Source organism: Schistocerca serialis, chromosome 2, assembly GCF_023864345.2.
Source record: "Schistocerca serialis cubense isolate TAMUIC-IGC-003099 chromosome 2, iqSchSeri2.2, whole genome shotgun sequence".
NCBI classification, from domain to species: Eukaryota; Metazoa; Arthropoda; class Insecta; order Orthoptera; family Acrididae; genus Schistocerca; species Schistocerca serialis.
This window is the reverse complement of record NC_064639.1, coordinates 287,559,243-287,578,187: the sequence shown is the minus strand read 5'-3', so window position 1 is coordinate 287,578,187 and position 18,945 is coordinate 287,559,243. Positions and strand designations below refer to the sequence as shown.

At 45.2% G+C, this 18,945-nt stretch overlaps 1 protein-coding gene across 5 annotated transcripts in view; it reads left to right on the top strand.

The window, feature by feature from the left end:
- The window catches only part of LOC126457056 (microsomal triacylglycerol transfer protein), a 220,485-nt gene that overhangs the window by 96,279 nt on the left and 105,261 nt on the right, over nt 1-18,945 (top strand). For 2 of the 5 annotated variants that reach the window (XM_050093049.1, XM_050093047.1), the window contains one exon: nt 10,625-10,821. In XM_050093049.1, the coding sequence (XP_049949006.1) occupies nt 10,625-10,821 (197 nt within the window). Of the gene's footprint in view, nt 1-9,790; nt 10,822-18,945 lie in introns of those variants that run through there. The other 3 variants (XM_050093048.1, XM_050093050.1, XM_050093051.1) reach the window with 2 other exon arrangements.

Here is an 18,945-nt window from a genome sequence, read left to right as displayed (position 1 = left end):
CAATAAATATTCTTAAGATTCTTCCAATGAATCTTAATCTTTCATACGCTTTTCTTACAGTTTGTTTTATGGAGTCATTCGACTTTAGGTCGCTTCGGTTGGTTACACCTAGGTGATTAGGTACGTGCTTAAGTTCGTAGCGTTTCTGTTTTGCGTGTTGGTATTCCGATTGCTATGCGTTTATTTATCGATTGGCAATTTTCACTTGTAGTTCACTGTCACTATTTGAGTTTACATATTGTCAATTTGTCATTTGGACATAGTGAGTGGAGCAGTGGACACTAGAAAATGGATTATTCGAAATGAGAGTCACAATCGCATTATTTATTTTGCTGCCAACTGGTTTCAACCCGCGATGGGGTCATCTTCAGGGCAATTTACACCATTTGGTCGCTCGCTGGAGTCGTCACCCTGCCTGTGCACAGCTTGTGTCCAGCGAGCGACCAAATGGTGTAAATTGCCCTGAAGATGACCCCACCGCGGGTTGAAACCGGTTGGCGGCAAAATAAATAATGCGATTGTGACTGTCATTTTGAATGATTGATTATAAGTGAATTAATCGCTGTTATCTCCACACAAGTATGTTGTCTAAAAATATACTAAAAAATGGAGTGCCAAGAGGAGAAATTTGAAAATTTCCGACGCATTCTTCTGTTTGAGGTCAATAGAGGGCGACAGCAGCGGATGCAGAGAGGACCGTATTGACGTTAGTGACTCTCAACGTTCAGGAAGACTTTTGGGCTCTGATGAAGATCGTTTAAACGCATTAATCCACAATGATCCGTGTCAGTGTACTCGAGCACTGGGAAATGAGATGAACTGTGATCATTTCACCATCGTGCCACATTGCATGCAATGGAGAAGGTCCAAAAATCGTGTGTACTGGTACTGCTTGCTCTTAGCCAAAATCACAAAAATCAGCGAGTGGCCACATGTTCACCTCTGGCTGCTCGTCATCAATTGGCTCGTGAACAACACCGACCATTCCTGTCCTGTATCGTTATTGGTGATGCTAAATGGGTTCTTTGTGCTAACATAAGGAAACAAAGCAGTAACTCCCCGTACAAAAACGTGCGCGCATCCACAAAAGATAATGTTGTGTATCTATTGAAACAGCGACGGTGTGGTATACTACGACTTGCGTCACCGAGGTGTAGCCATTTCTGCTGACATTCAGTTTCAACAACTGAGACGTCTTGCAGATGCAATTCAAGAACGACCAGGAAGACTGGATGTAGTGATGTTACTCCACCACTATAACGCCTAACCACATTCTGCTAGACTGACAAAAAACACTGTACAGGAGTTGGGTTGCGAAGTCACTCCGCACCCACTTCATTCTCCTGATCTTACGCCCTTAGATTTTCAGCTTTTCCGCTCTCTATGGTCAACATCCGAGGAACTTTTTTTCCGGATGAAAATGCGCTCCGAACATGCCTCGACATGATTTCTACATTCGCGAAATCTAAAAGATATCCCAGCGTTAGCAGACTGTTGTAAATGGTGGAGGATAATATATTTTTGATGACTTAAGTCTCTATTATGTGAATCTGTTGTATGTACCTGTTGTACTTTTAAACTTCCGGAAAAACGCTGCGAACTTACACGCCAACCCAATATTTTACGGTAGTTATTGTATCCAGTGATGTATCGCCAGTAGTGTAAGCATACAATATTGAATTTCATCCGCCCAGTTATGCGAATTGCTTAAAATTTACGTTCAGGGCCAATTGCCAGTCGCCCCACTAATCATCGGTCTTCTGCAGGTTTTGCTGCAATTCGCTGCAGTCTTCTGGCTTTGCTAACTTCTTACAGACAACAGCATAGAGCTTGCAAGATCCCCTCGCTTCTAAACTGGTACTGTTATTACCCAGCTTAGCCGCGAGTCCATAGAGGGTGGTATATGTGACGTACAGTATGACTGGTCAGCTTTTCCACCCGGAATTTGCGAGTGTAAGTCGGACCTTCCTTGATCCGCCTTGGTGGGTCGTGTCGTCGGATTACATCCTACCAGTGCGCGGTGCAGTTCTCGTAAATGTCGTCCCGTACAGATTCTTCATTGGCGCATTGGATGTCTCTGTCGGTGGAAGCTAATCATCTGAAATTACTGTCGGTCAACTTTGGGGTATCTATTTACTCGAAATTAACATTCAGAATGCCGTAATATCACTTTTATTCCTATTAGGTCAATAATGAAACACTCATGTCACAAACTACTCGTAACCGAGAGCATGGCTACCATCGAACAAGACAGGAAGAGCTCTTAACGCCGACTGCCGACTTTGGCGCGCAGTCCGTATCTCTTACTAGTTTCGTCACAGTTCGTGGATTTCCGATCAAGTTTGTACTTGTTAACGAACGGGTGTGAATTTTAACGAGGCAAAATTATGAAAAATAGCTTTAAACATCCAGAGGCTTCTCCTAGTATTCATGTTGTCATAAATGACTTTAATTATTAAATATAAATAAACAAAATCGGTGACTTTGGCGCCAAGATGGCGGTACTTCCAGTCATGTATTGTATATTTCCCAGGCTAACGCTTGTTGCTATGGTCCAGCGCCGAGCCCCACTACGCGCGACGTATGGTCGCTTCGTCACCTAGCTAGCCAGCATGGGAAATGCTCTCCGATTCATGGCCTGCTACGGACTACATCACTCCCTAACTATCGTGCATACATCAATGACAGAGAATAATTTATTAAAACTGGTAAAAATGTCTTCCTCACGTAAGAGGCACCATACAAGCTTCCGATATTATTCACTACTACATCATTTACATATAGTGCGTAACAGTAAAGGTTCTATCACGTTTCTTTGGGGTAGCCCTGAAATACCCTGTGGATATGTGGATTTAAGATCGACGTGTTGCGTTCTGCACTGTCCAGCCACATTAATGTGACCAACTATCAAAAGCCTCAATAACCATCTAATGCAGCGCGGACCGCTACGAAATGTGCTGGAAAACAGTCATGTTCTGCAAGCTACCGACGGGGATGTACAGCCATGCGGACTCCAGTAACGCGCTCGGTTTCTCGGTTGAGGACCCACGGCGCGATCAGTCCGATCACGTTGCTCCACAGATTCTCGACTGATTTAAATACGCGGAGTTTGGTGGCTAAGGAAGTTACGGTAAACTCATTCTGGAGCTCTTCGAACGACACACGTACAGTAGGAGGTGTGCGATACATTGCATTGTCCTGCTGGTAAATGGCATCGTTCTGAGGAAAAACAAACTGCATATAGGGTTTGTCATGGTCCCCGAGGATAGATACGCACTTGAGGTGACTCATTGTACGAGGGCAGTCCAATAAGTAATGCAACACATTTTTTTTCTCGGCCAATTTTGGTTGAAAAAACCGGAAATTTCTTGTGGAATATTTTCAAACATTCCCGCTTCGTCTCGTATAGTCATTGACTTCCGACAGGTGGCAGCGCTGTACGGAGCTGTTAAAATGGCGTCTGTAACGGATGTGCGTTGCAAACAACAGGCAGTGATCGAGTTTCTTTTGGCGGAAAACCAGGGCATCTCAGATATTCATAGGCGCTTGCAGAATGTCTACGGTGATCTGGCAGTGGACAAAAGCACGGTGAGTCGTTGGGCAAATTGTGTGTCATCATCGCCGCAAGGTCAAGCAAGACTGTCTGATCTCCCGCGTGCGGGCCGGCCGTGCACAGCTGTGACTCCTGCAATGGCGGAGCGTGCGAACACACTCGTTCGAGATGATCGACGGATCACCATCAAACAACTCAGTGCTCAACTTGACATCTCTGTTGGTAGTGCTGTCACAATTGTTCACCAGTTGGGATATTCAAAGGTTTGTTCCCGCTGGGTCCCTCGTTGTCTAACCGAACACCATAAAGAGCAAAGGAGAACCATCTGTGCGGAATTGCTTGCTCGTCATGTGGCTGAGGGTGACAATTTCTTGTCAAAGATTGTTACAGGCGATGAAACATGGGTTCATCACTTCGAACCTGAAACAAAACGGCAATCAATGGAGTGGCGCCACACCCACTCCCCTACCAAGAAAAAGTTTAAAGCCATACCCTCAGCCGGTAAAGTCATGGTTACAGTCTTCTGGGACGCTGAAGGGGTTATTCTGTTCGATGTCCTTCCCCATGGTCAAACGATCAACTCTGAAGTGTATTGTGCTACTCTTCAGAAATTGAAGAAACGACTTCAGCGTGTTCGTAGGCACAAAAATATGAACGAACTTCTCCTTCTCCATGACAACGCAAGACCTCACACAAGTCTTCGCACCCGAGAGGAGCTCACAAAACTTCCTCATGCACCCTACAGCCCCGATCTCGCACCGTCGGATTTCCATATGTTTGGCCCAATGAAGGACGCAATCCGTGGGAGGCACTACGCGGATGATGAAGAAGTTATTGATGCAGTACGACGTTGGCTCCGACATCGACCAGTGGAATGGTACCGTGCAGGCATACAGGCCCTCATTTCAAGGTGGCGTAAGGCCGTAGCATTGAATGGAGATTACGTTGAAAAATAGTGTTGTGTAGCTAAAAGATTGGGGAATAACCTGGTGTATTTCAATGCTGAATAAAACAACCCCTGTTTCAGAAAAAAAATGTGTTGCATTACTTATTGAACTGCCCTCGTACTTCCCCGAATGATGAAATCAGCCAGGAAATTCCACGACCACAAAGCTCCGTCCTCCGGCCTGTATCCTTCCGACGAATGTAGCAGAATGTTTGTTTTCTGAGGTTTCACGCCGTACACGCCAGCGGCTGGATGTCCGATGGAGCGTAAAACGTGATTCGGAGCATAAAACGTGATTCATCTGAAAAGGCCACATGTCGCCACTCAGCGACCGTCCAGTTGCGATACTGGACTGCAAATTCTAGTCTTCGTCGCCAATGAACAGTAGGTAGCAAGGGTGCATGAACCAAGCGCCTGCTGCGTGGGCCTGTACGCAGCAACGTTCGCTGGACGGTCATTGTATAGACACTGTTGGTAGCCCCTTGGTTCATCTGGGTCATCAGCTGCTTAACAGTACACGTCTCCGCAGCTGTCGTTCATCCCTGTCAGTTATGACCTGCGCTGCACCATAGTTGCTTCTGCGGCGGTTTTGGATACCGCCATTTTGCCATCCACGACATAATTTGACCACGACGACACGCAAACAGCTTACAAACGTAGCCTTACCGGAAAGGCTCCCACCCTTGGCCCGAAAGAGAATGATCATGCCCTTCTGGACGTGAGATAAATCGCTCCGTTTCCATATTACGACTACGATTGCACTGTAGTCCGCGCCCCTCGACACGCTTTGTATACCGTCCACTGCTAGTGCAGCCGCCTGCCGTCTGTGAGTGGTTATTCCTCGTAGACATCGAACATAGGCGATGGTGGCATTAATCAGACTGGATCGTGTATCTGCAAGGAAATCCTGAATCCAGTCTTAAATATGGTTCGGTACTCGGTAAGAATAGGCAGACATCTATCCACACCATCAAACAGGAATTCCAAACTGCATCAGGATCCACTGCAAGTACTATGACAGTTGGGCGGCAGGTGAGAAAACTTAGATTTCATGGTCGAGCGGCTGCTCATAAGCCACACATCACGCCCGTAAATCCCAAACGACGCCTCGTTTTGTGTAAGGAGCTTAAACATTGGACGATTGAACAGTGGAAAAACGTTGTGTGGACTGACGAACCACGGTACGCAATATGGCAATCCGATGGCAGGGTGTGGGCATGGCGAATCCCCGGTGAACGTCATCTGCCGGCGTGTGCAGTACCAACAGTAAAATTCGGAGGCGGTGGTGTTATGGTGTGGTCGTGCTTTTCATGGAGAGGGCTTGCACACCTTGTTCTTCTGCGTGGCACTATCACAGCACAGGCCTACATTGATGTTTTAAGCACCTTCTTGCTTCGCACTGTTGAAGAGCAATTCCGGAATGGCGATTGCATCCTTCAACACGATCGAACACCTGTTCATAATGCACGGCCTGTGGCGAGTGGCTACGCGACAATAACTTCCCAGTAATGGACTGGCCTGCACAGAGTCCTGACCTGAATCCTACAGAACACCTTTGGGCTGTTTTGGAACGCCGACTTCGTGCCAGGCCTCACCGACCGACATTGATACCTCTCCTGAGTGCGGCACTCCGTGAAGAATCGGCTGCCATTCCTCAAGAAACCTTCCAGCACCTCATTGAACGTATGCCTGCGAGAGTAGAAGCTGTCATCAAGGTTAAGCGTGGGTCAACACCATATTGAATTCCAGCGATGGAGGGCGCCACGAGCTTGTAAGTCATTTTCAGCCAGGTGTCCGAATACTTTTGATCACACAGCGTATATGCATCCGCGTATGAGCTTTCTTGACAAAGGGAATGACAGGCGCATTTTTCAGTCGCTAGGTACCTTCAGTTACCCTCACGAATGCTCGAAGAAATTTTCGGTCGAGACATTCTGAATAATATCACATATATCCCTGCCTCTGGTACCATTATATTAAATATCGAATTTTCTGAACTTTTGGGTAACACGTGTGTCTCTGTTTTGACAATAGAGTGACGTGTAGATCCTGAAAAAAATATCGTAATTGATTGTCGATTTCCTGAAGGAATTTTTTTGGTAAAGGGGGCACTTAGACAACGTCTTTCGTAAAATCCCACGAAAATATCAAAATGTATGTCCAATCCGAAGGCCTATGTGACCAAGAGCAGAAAACAGCGACACCATGTCCAGGCCGGCCGGTGTGGCCGAGTGGTTCTAGGCGCTTCAGTCTGGAACCGCGCGACCGCTACGGACTGATGACCCTGATGACCTCGGATGTTAAGTCTCATAGTGCTCAGAGCCATTTTTTTTTAACAAATGCCACAAAGGTTCCTTTCGAAATACATGATCCGTTTCCTTCCGAAATTCTGTATTTGAGGCAGAGGATCCAGTATTAGAACCAAAATTTACACCAGCTTTGGAAGACTTGAGATCAAATAAGACGGAAGGGGTAGATAACATGCGATCAGAATTTCTGAAATCGTTTGGGAAGTGGCAACAAAACGACTGTTCACGTTGGTATGTAAAAGGTATGACTCTTGCTATGTACCATCTGACTTTCGGAAAAACATCAACACAATTCCGAAGATTGCAAGAGCTGACAACTGTGAGAATTATCGCAAATGAGCTTAGCAACTCATGCAGCCAAGTTGCTTACAAGAATAACACACAGATGAAGGAAAAGAAAACTGATGACGTGTTATATGGCAATCAGTTTGGCTTTAGGAAAGCTAAAGGCACTAGAGGCAGTTGTGACGTTGCGGCTGATAAGGGAAGCTACGCTAAGGAAAAATAAAGACACGTTCATAGGATTTGTCGAGCTGGGAAAAACATTCGACGGTGTCAAATAGTGTGAGATGTTCGAAATTCTGACAGAAATAGGAGTAAGCTATAAGTATACAATATGTACAAGAGCCAAGAGGAAGCAATAAGAATGGAAGAGCAAGAACGAAGTCCTCGGATTAAAAAGAGTGTAAGACAGGATTGTAGTCTTTCTCTCCTATTGTTCAGTCTATACATCGAAGAAGCAATGAAAGAAATAAAAGAAAGATTCAAGCGGAATTAAAATCCACGGTGAAAGGACGTCAGTTATAAAATTCGCTGATGACATTGCTATCCTCAGTGAAAGTGAAGAAGAATTTTAGGATCTGCTGAATGGAATGAATAGTCGATGGACTGAGAATAAATCGAAGAAAACCAAAAGTAATGAGAAGAAGCAGCAGAAATGAGAACAGCAAGAAACTTTTCATCACGATTAGTGATCGCGAAATAGAAGTTACGGAATTCTGCTAGCAGCAAAACAACCCCTGAGGGACGGAGCAGGGGTGATATTAAAAGCAGACTAACGCTGGCAATAAAGGCATTCCTGGCCAAGAGAAGTCTATTAACATCAAACACAGGCCTTAATTTGAGGAAGAACTATCTGAGAATGTACGTTGTGTGACTTTGGGAAAAGCGGAAAAGAAGAGAATCGAAGCGTTTGAAATGTAGTTCTGCAGAAGAATGTTGAAAATTGGGTGGATAGATAAAGGATGCAATGAGGAGGTTCTCCACAGAATCGGCGAAGAAATGAATATATCGAAAACTGACACGAAGAAGGGACAGGGTGATAGGACATCCTTAAGACAACACGGAATGACTTCCATGGTACTAGAGGGAGCTGCAGAGGGTAAAACCTGTAGAAGAAGACAGAGATAGGAATACATCCAGCAAATAATTGATGATAAAGGTTGCAAGTGCTACTCTGAAATGAAGAGGTTGGCACAGGAGAGGAATTCGTGATGGGCCACATCAAACCAGTCAGGTCGTCAACGGGACATTAAACCCGTATCACCTATCATTCCTTCTTCGAGTGCTCAAATGAACAAAATCCTGTAATTTTATTTACTAATAGCTGCTTAATGTATTATGCGCTGTACCTCCAACAATCTCACTTTCGCGGCAGGCATGAATCTTCTTGGGCAGGCAAGAAAATGGAAAGCACTTTCGTAGGCTGGGCGAGGGGAAGGCGTGACTGACCAGTTCCGATGTGCCTGACCTCGGTGCGACTCGCCAGCTGTGTCGGTTCCAGGTGAAAAAGAAGGTGGCCAGTGCGAGTCGTTCCGCCCACATAACGGCGTTGTGACAGGCGATGGGCATGAGGGGGAGGGGGGAAGCAAGGAGAAGTGTAGGCTACCTGCGCCAGAGGGCAGCGGGCTCGCTTTTCCAGCTGACGCGTAGAGTGCCTCAGTCGCAAGTCGGCGCCAAAGAAGGAATGTTCTACTGTGTCTCGCTTACGTAAATAGTTTGCTGCTTATAGGCTGCCCATCTTACGCGAGGTGCGTTTTGGCACTCTGTCGAGATTCCGACGAGTGGGTGCTATTCAACACTTGAGCTGTCGTCGTCAGCTATATGACATCGAACGTGCGTTGTCATTTACGGCAGTGTTTGGAGGACTGCTGAAGCGCCCTAGTTAACAGAAACTGTGCATTGCTTTTGTCTATAAGAGACCTGCTACCTCTGGAGGAGGTGTGTAACACGATGCCACTCTGTCTGCGCGAAGACGACATTTAGTGCAACGATAACCATCCACAGGGGACGTATCCACGGCAGATAATTTACGTGTGCTGGAGCAGCAGTAATATGAACGGTTCATCCTTGTCTATACTCCATATATTGAACTTTCAAAGACTACATTTCATTGCGCAACACCTGCAGTGGTCATGAGCGCCTGTTTGTGTGAGAACGTGGAGGTGGTTGGTGACAGGTGCAAAGTGTTTGTTGTTGTAGAGTTCGTTTAGTAAGTTACACATTACAGGAAAGTTTGTAACCAGCGTCAGCACAACTGCTGAAGTGGAGTACGTAAGGGAGACATAACCGCATTTGCAGCCTACCAGAAACCATTGAAATGCGAAAGTTAAAAGAAGTTGAAGTTACTTGTATATTTTTACCTAGACTTTCCTGTTTCGATTTTTGTCGCGAGATGTTCGTACAGCTTCAACAGTGTATTGCATCATCATTGCCAAGGGAGCATAGTTCAGCTTTAAGTGTGTAAAGGTGGTTTCTGATAAGTGCGTTGTTTATATTGTCATCGACTGTCCTTTAGTAAGATAAAGATACATGAAGGGGTGTTACCGGTGACATTATAAGTGTTTAACGGTAGTAGGTAATAAAGGCAACATATAATCACTTCCAGCTAATCATAAAACCCTGAAATACATAGAACTCAAAAATTCTAAGTTGCCTGTTTATTTATTTATTTATTTTCTTTTGCGTGACTTTCCACGGTGAGATCTTTTGACGGAAGACATTCATAGAACTTTTAACAGGAAATTTGAAGTGCGCATTTCACGTATTCATTGCCGTGATTGCGGCGTCTGCAGTATAATACTTACGACTTCTCTGGTGAAAATGCTTGCGCATTCGAAATGAGTCTTCGCGTGTCATTACGGGTGGAGGTAGCTTGATACGAGCGATTAAAAAGTCGTTCAGTTGCGACAGCAGCAGCTAGCGCACCGCCAGCGTACTCTGGACAGGGGGGTTATCGCATTAAGCGGGCCCCATTCGACGACAAATGCTCAGCAAGGTCACACACAGCAGCTCCCTGGTCAGGCAGACCCCAGTGTAGTGGCAGAAGCCCGGCGGGCACCGCACGTGGGGAGTGAGAGACTGGAACTGTCCTGGGCGCGAAAGGAAATTGCGCACACACACACACACACACGGGAGCGCGCGCGCGCTTGTGCTATCAGATATGGTAATGCGATTCGGCTGACGCGCGACGCTTCATGCAAGTCGTATTTCGCCGCGAAGGCACCGAGAGAGGCCCTCAGTCTGGTTCAGGATAGCAAAAGCTGTACACGTAGTGTACCCATCATTGCCTGCTCGGAACTCTTGATTGCATTCCGCTGGAACATCAGCGGTTGTGAATTACTCCGTTAGTGAGACTGTAACGTGAGCAGTGGGCGTTGTGCTCTGCTGAACTTTTGTATAGACACTTCCTGGTTATCGGGCAGTGTGTTTGGTCGTAGCACATCAGTTCCGCGATGCAGCCGAATGTGACAGCGTTGTGTGTCCTGTGGGTCGTGGTGTGTACGTGCTACAGCTTCGTCCTCGTCTCGTCCCCAGCAGCTGCCGGGGCCGGAGGGGGCGGCGTCGACGACGGCGTGTTCGCGGCCGGGCACGGCCAGCGCTACAGCCTACAGAGCACGATCCTGCTGAACGACGCGGCAGCAACGGGCAAGGACGTCGGCTTCCAGGTGACGGGAGAAGTGACGGTGGGCGCCGTGTGGCAGCGCGGTGGCGAGCGTCTGCTCAGGCTGGAGGTGAGTTGCCCACTGCAAGTCTGCCTCCCAGACCAATAGTATTGCGCAGTATTATTTAAGTCCTCCCTAACCTTCCCAATAAAAATCTGCATCGATATTGTACAATACTGTTTTGGAATGCTGGTCGATCAAGTCGTTGCTGCTGTGATAATCGTTCTGTTTTGTGACACGCGAAAAGAGAAGAATGTGGATGTGTCACAGATTCACTCGCGAAAACTTGATGAGAGAATCATAATTCAACGAGAAAAAGGTTTATCTAAGCTATTTACACGTTGACGGTCCAACATTTGAAACAGTACTGGAAGTGGTTGTCCCCATGCACAGGCATCCGCAAAGGGGGCGGGGGCATGAGGGAGGCAAATGAGTGTAAAAGGGACCACTTTTCGCTTCCCTTCCCGCCCTAGGAATGTAGGATGCGAAGCTTTTATTCATTACAAAATTCTCATACACTTTTAGAAGTGATTACCTGTGATTCTGTAGGCTTTTCCATTGTGCCAAATGTAGCATTTTATTACTGATAGCAGAGATACAATATTATGGCTGTAGCACTTGTATAATTTGACTGGTGGATTTAAATATCAAAGTAATCTACTTATAACAAATATTGAGTGGATAACCATCAATTCTGTGGGACATTATTCATTTTTTGTGTCAGTTATAAACAATTAGTTCTTTTTTGCATGACACACTTCGAAACTGACCTTGTTTATATCAAAAATGGCAATTCTAGAATATTGCACCATATGAGAGACGAATTTTTGCTCAACGATACTTTGGCTTTTGGAAATTCTTTCCAAGTTTTGAAAGTTACAAGTGTAGTTTCACGTCCAAGTATCTTAGGCATTATGACAACTTTGTGGATTCGCCCATGGATTAGGGATAGCGTCACTCATTGGTAAGTAAGACGTTCTCAGTCCCGCTTTCGAAACCCATCACTGCTTAAATTTGATTAATAATCAACATTGGTGGCCCAAGACTTCCGGCATAAGAAGTCAGCCTCTTTCTGCCAACGGGGGTGTCAAAGACAGCAGAGGAGGGGGCAGAGGTTCAAGGAACTCTATTGTGTTTGGAAGAATCAGCAGTGATCAACGCCATGAGGACGTAAAGGCAACGGAAACCACTGCATTAAAGACACATAAAGTGTAATTGAAAAAGTGTCATGACGATCTCTCCATTGCCGAAAGATTCCGTAATAGTCACCAATTCGGATCTCTGGGAGGGCTCTGCTGAAGGGGAGGTCACCAAGAGAAAAAGATTGAATAATCAACGAAAGGATAACGTTCTACGGCATGGGGTGTGGAATTTCCGAAGATTGAACATGGTAGGGAAGCTAGAAAATCTGAAAAGGAGATGCAGATGCTCAATCTAGATTTTGTTGGGGTCAGTGAAGTGAAATGGAAAGAAGACAAGGATTTCTGGTCAGGTGAGTATAGGATAATATCAACAGCCACAGAAAATGGTATAACGGGCGTAGGATTCATTATGGATAGGAAGGTAGGGGCAGAGACAGTGTTACTGCGACCAGTTCAGTGATAGGGTTCTTTTTATCAGAATCGGCAGGAAATCAACAATGATAACAATAGTTCAGGTATACATACCGACGTTGCAAGCTGAAGATGAAAAGATACAGAAAGTATATGAGGATGTTGAAGGGTTCAATACAGTATGTAAAGGGGGATGAAAATCTAATAGTCATGGGGGACTAGAATGCAGTTGTAGGGGAAGGATTAGGAGAAAAGGTTACAGGAGAATATGGGCTTGGGACAAGATATGAGAGAGGAGGAAGACTTATTGAGTTCTGTAATAAATTTCAGGTAGTAATAGAGAATATTGTGTTCAAGAATCACAAGAGGAGGAAGTATACTTGGAAAAGATCAGGTGATATGGCAAGATTTCATTTATATTACATCATGGTCTGACAGAGATTCCATAATTTGATACTGGATTGTAAAGTGTATCTCGGAACAGAAGTAGACTCAGATGACAATGTACGAGGGCAGTTCAATAAGTAATGCAACACATTTTTTTTCTCGGCCAATTGTGGTTGAAAAAACCGGAAATTTCTTGTGGAATATTTTCAAACATTCCCGCTTCGTCTCGTATAGTTTCATTGACTTCTGACAGGTGGCAGCGCTGTACAGAGCTGTTAAAATGGCGTCTGTAACGGATGTGCGTTGCAAACAACGGGCAGTGATCGAGTTTCTTTTGGCGGAAAACCAGGGCATCTCAGATATTCATAGGCGCTTGCAGAATGTCTACGGTGATCTGGCAGTGGACAAAAGCATGGTGAGTCGTTGGGCAAAGCGTGTGTCATCATCGCCGCTAGGTCAAGCAAGACTGTCTGATCTCCCGCGTGCGGGCCGGCCGTGCACAGCTGTGACTCCTGCAATGGCGGAGCGTGCGAACACACTCGTTCGAGATGATCGATGGATCATCATCAAACAACTCAGTGCTCAACTTGACATCTCTGTTGGTAGTGCTGTCACAATTGTTCACCAGTTGGGATATTCAAAGGTTTGTTCCCGCTGGGTCCCTCGTTATCTAACCGAACACCATAAAGAGCAAAGGAGAACCATCTGTGCGGAATTGCTTGTTCGTCATGTGGCTGAGGGTGACAATTTCTTGTCAAAGATTGTTACAGGCGATGAAACATGGGTTCATCACTTCGAACCTGAAACAAAACGGCAATCAATGGAGTGGCGCCACACCCACTCCCCTACCAAGAAAAAGTTTAAAGCCATAAAGTCATGGTTACAGTCTTCTGGGACGCTGAAGGGGTTATTCTGTTCGATGTCCTTCCCCGTGGTCAAACGATCAACTCTGAAGTGTATTGTGCTACTCTTCAGAAATTGAAGAAACGTCTTCAGCGTGTTCGTAGGCACAAAAATCTGAACGAACTTCTCCTTCTTCATGACAACGCAAGACCTCACACAAGTCTTCGCACCCGAGAGGAGCTCACAAAACTTCAGTGGACTGTTCTTCCTTATGCACCCTACAACCCCGATCTCGCACCGTCGGATTTCCATATGTTTGGCCCAATGAAGGACGCAATCCGTGGGAGGCACTACGCTGATGATGAAGAAGTTATTGATGCAGTACGACGTTGGCTCGGACATCGACCAGTGGAATGGTACCGTGCAGGCATACAGGCCCTCATTTCAAGGTGGCGTAAGGCTGTAGCATTGAATGGAGATTACGTTGAAAAATAGTGTTGTGTAGCTAAAAGATTGGGGAATAACCTGGTGTATTTCAATACTGAATAAAACAACCCCTGTTTCAGAAAAAAAATGTGTTGCATTACTTATTGAACTGCCCTAGTAGTAGTGATGAAGGAGTTTAACAGATTAGTCAGGAAGAATCAATATACAAAGTAGTGGGACATGGAAGAACTAAGGCATGACGAGATATGCTTGAAGTTCCCTACAGCTAGAGGTACAGCAAAAGGGAACAGCTCAGTAGGCAGTACAGTTGAAAAGGCATGGACACCTCCAAAAAGTGCAATCACAGAAGTTTCAAATAAAAACGTTGGTACAAAGAAGGTAACTGGTAAGAAACCATGGCTAACAGAAGAAATTTTCAGTTCATCAATGAAAGAAGGAAGTACAAAAACGTTCAGGGAAATTCAGGAATACATAAATACAATCCGCTGAAGAATGAAATAAATAGAGAGTGCTGGGAAGCTAAGATGAAATGGCTGCATGAAAAGGGTGAAGAAATCGAATAAGAAATGACTGTCAGAAGGACAGCTGATAACGGCAGTAGTCGCCGGTGTGCCTGTTCCTTCGCATGCATGTCCGAAGGAACTTTGTACCGTAATTTGGAATAACACAGGCGCTGCAATATCGTAAAGAGGATGTTCTTGCAGTGGAATCGAGGGCCACAAATTACAGTAATTTTACTCCTTTGAGCTGTGCTAAAAGATACTCATGGGAAAAAAAGGAGAGAGAGAGAAGAAGAAGAAATCTATTACAAGGCCATATCTCACAGAAGAATACAAGACCCATATGGGTGGCGTTCAACTACTGGACAAGCAGATATAACTTCAGAGGACGAGGACAAGATCAAAAAAGTGATGGGGGCCATTATTCACCCTGTTATCTGCATGGTCAACACATGGCACGCATACCAATTTGCCAATCCAAATGAGAAGCGCCCACTTTTGCATGCCCGAAGGCGAATAGTGATGATCTACCTTTGAAAGAAAACAGAATCAACATCGAAACATAGAAAACCATAAGGAAGCAAAGTGATGGGAGGAAGATCCAAAAATGGTTCAAATGGCTCTGAGCACTATGGGACTCAACTGCTGTGGTCATCAGTCCCCTAGAACTTAGAACTACTTAAACCTAACTAACCTAAGGACATCACACACATCCATGCCTGAGGCAGGATTCGAACCTGCGACCGTAGCAGTCGCACGGTTCCGGACTGCGCGCCTAGAACCGCGAGACCACCGAGGCCGGCTGGGAGGAAGGGAAAGCACTTTATTGTGCCGAGTAAAAAACACGGAGATGTGAATAATGCAACAAAAAAACCATAAAAATGTGGGACAGGTGCAATATTGGTGTACATTACAGATGTTTTATTTGATTTCACACAGAACAGACACACAACAGTATTGCAAACAGTGTTTTTATTTTCTTCACGATGTTCCTGATAGTTTTCTGCACTGACAATAATATTGTTCCCCAAAAATGGGACATTCTATAGTTTTTGTATCGATACACTGAAATTTTTCATAACAGCTTTTCCTTTCATTTTCACTCAAGGCAAAAGAGAGGTTGGTTGAAATGGCTCTGAGCACTATGGGACTTAACTTCTGAGGTCATCAGTCCCCTAGAACTTAGAACTATTGAAACCTAACGAACCTAAGGACATCACACACATCCATGCCCAAGGCAGGATTCGAACCTGCGACCGTAGCGGTCACGCGGTTCCAGGCTGTAGCGCCTAGAACCGCTCGGCCACCCCGGCCGGCTGAGAGAGAGGTTGAAAAAAAATAAAGTAATTAAGTTTTGACAAGTGATGGGTTAAACCGGCAATGATAATTTGCCACGCAATTATACGTACATTAAGGGATTATATTAGGGCAAATAGGGTACACAAGCACGCACACACGAAAACCTACATATACCTTTTTATTCCTAGCTTCGCACTACTTTTTTTTTAATTATCTACCTTCCTGACCGTAGGATACCGTTCCCATTTCTCAGTATTTTGTAAGCAACAAATCATACAATTCGTTCTTAATATAGTCATCCTCCTAATATCCCACAATGCCAACAATGATTTACCGGTAAACATTTCGATGCACTCCAGTAACAACGTACTTTCGTCTTGTTTCGAAATCATGTTTGTGTTAAGACTCAACAGCAATAACGAATAGCGTGTGCAAATACGCCCAGAGACTAAAGCACGCGAACGATTGCCAAGGATATTGTCAATATAACTGGTCAGTACTGCCTACAAACGGCATAGTATTTCCAGGCAGCGCAATATATTTCAAAATTATTTGGTGCGGTCGATAGTTTTGTGCAACCTTTCAGTCTAATCCCCACACGTTCAATGTTATTGCACATCCGGAAATATCATGCATAATGTTGAGCATCTAGGGGCCATTTTAAAATAAAAAAAAAACCTAACATGTGATGGGTTAATGCGTCGCAGAAGTGACACGAAAGTTGATGGCGAGTCGCTATAAGGGCCAGGTACAGCCTCTTCGCTCTTTTTTCTCGATCATAAAACAACGCACATGAATCAAACTATTTTTCACAATGACTATTTTTTTGCTACAGCGCACAATATTGTTACGGAGTTAAGCTTGGCAATGAACTACCTCCACGGCAAAAATCTCAAGCTTGCAGTCAAAAAGCTTCAGCACCCACTCGCCGTAATTTCAAAACTGAAAATATCGTAGCGAAATAACAGCAAAAACTCAATTGCTCCACAAGGGGGAGTTGCACTTGGACGAAATACCACTGTAGAAATAACTGACAACAGCGTGCGTAGCGATCCAAGGGAAATGTTTCGTTTAACAGGCAGGAGATAAGAACTCGAAATGTAGGAGAACTCGCTGCTTCTCCCGCGTGATTCTTAAATTGTTCCCCTCTCTGCTTTTCTCTTCGGTAGGTACTACCTTTTTCCGTCCAGCTTTGACTGTGCCCTTGGCCGGATCAGTTTTACCACCCCCTCGGTAGGGCCCCGTTCGTAAGTAGCGTCTGTCACGAAGACAGGATCTAGCAACTAACGTGAGCCATTGGTATATGCGTTGAAGTGTGCTCTTATTGTTACGTGATGGCGCGAGATATATATGTATTTTTTATGTGTGTTTCAGAAGTCGGTCGTACGTTTCGTTTACAACACATGGTTTTTCTTGTGCGTAGTGGCTTGAATCCTGTTATTCGCTAGACCTATGAAGATTCGGAGGAAATGGCGATTCATTGAGGGCAATGATAGTTTTGGATGTTCGGCTGACTTTTTCTTTTCACGTTTTTTTTAAAAAAGTTGATGGCTTTGATCTGACAGAGTGAAGTATAGTGTAACCCGAGGCATAGGTAGGATTGGAAGTTAATAGTTTGTGAGTTGGTGATGGCAACGAGGTTGACATGATAGTACACACATCAAAAAAAGTTTTGCATCACCCCAGTTCCTGAACTTCTGAAGATAGACGTTGACTGTGGATATTGTATCACAGACACATCTCTTTGACTGTTCAGAGATGTCACTAAACCGGCCCATAGATGTAAACAACCATGCATGAGCGCCGCCTGTTAGATGGAGGGGGTCCAACAGCCGATCAGTTCCAGTCATTCCACCAGGAAGAAGGTACACGGCTCGTGTTGTCTGTAGTTCAGCCATGCCTAGACGGTCAGTACCGCGGTTCGATCGCATCCGCATTGTCACTTTGTGCCAAGAAGGGCTCTCAATAAGGGAAATGTCCAGGCATCTTGGAGTGAACCAAAGCGATGATGTTCGGACGTGGAACAGATACAGAGAGACAGGAACTGTCGATGACATGTCTCGCTCAGGCCGCCCAAGGGATTACTACTGTAGTGGATGACCGCTACCTACGGATTATGGCTCGAAGGAACCCTGACAGTAACGTCACCTTGTTGAATAATGCTTTTCGTGCAGCCACAGGACGTCGTTTTCCGACTCAAACTGTGCACAATAGGCTGCAACTTCACTCCCTACGTCCATCTTTGCAACCACGACACCATGCAGCGTGGTACAGATGGGCCCAACTACATGCCAAATGGACCGCTCGGGATTGGCATCACATTCTCTTCACTGATGAGTGTCACAGATGCCTTCAACCAGACAATCGTCAGAGACGTGTTTGGAGGCAAGCCAGCAGGCTGAACGCCTTAGACACACAGTCCAGTAAGTGCAGCAAGGTGGAGGTTCCCTGCTGTTTTGGGGTGGCATTATGTGGGACAATGTACACTGCTGGTGGTCATGGAAGGTGCCGTAATGGCTGTACAATACATGAATGCCATCCTCTGACCGACAGTGCAACCATTTCGGCAGCATATTGGCATGGCATTCGTCTTTATGGACGAGAATTCGCACCCCCATCGTGCACATCTTGTGAATGACTTCCTATGCCAGGGAAAGAATTGAAAAGGGCTGTTTCTGGACAATGTGACCCACCAATGACTCTGAGGGATCTACGCCGAATCGCTGTTGAGGAGTGGGACAATGTGGACCAACAGTGTCTTGCTGAACTTGTGGATAGTATGCCACGATGAATACAGTCATGCATCAATGCAAGAGGATGTGCTTCTGGGTATTATAGATACTTGTGTGTACAGCAATCCAGACCACCACCTCTGAAGCTCTCGCTGTATGGTGGTACAACATGCAGTGTGTGGCTTTCATGAGCAATAAAAAGGGCAGAAATGATGTTTATGCTGATCTCTATTCTATTTTTCTGTACAGGTCTGGAACTCTCAGAACCAAGGTGACGCAAAACTTTTTTTGATGTATGTATTTTTGTTTAATACATTGCTCATTTTGTAGTTACCATTTAGGCCCATGATCAGAATCCCTATTTTCCCTGTGATAACCAATATTTTCAATTTTTATGCATGAAGGCCATAATAAGAACTGCATTCCCAGCCT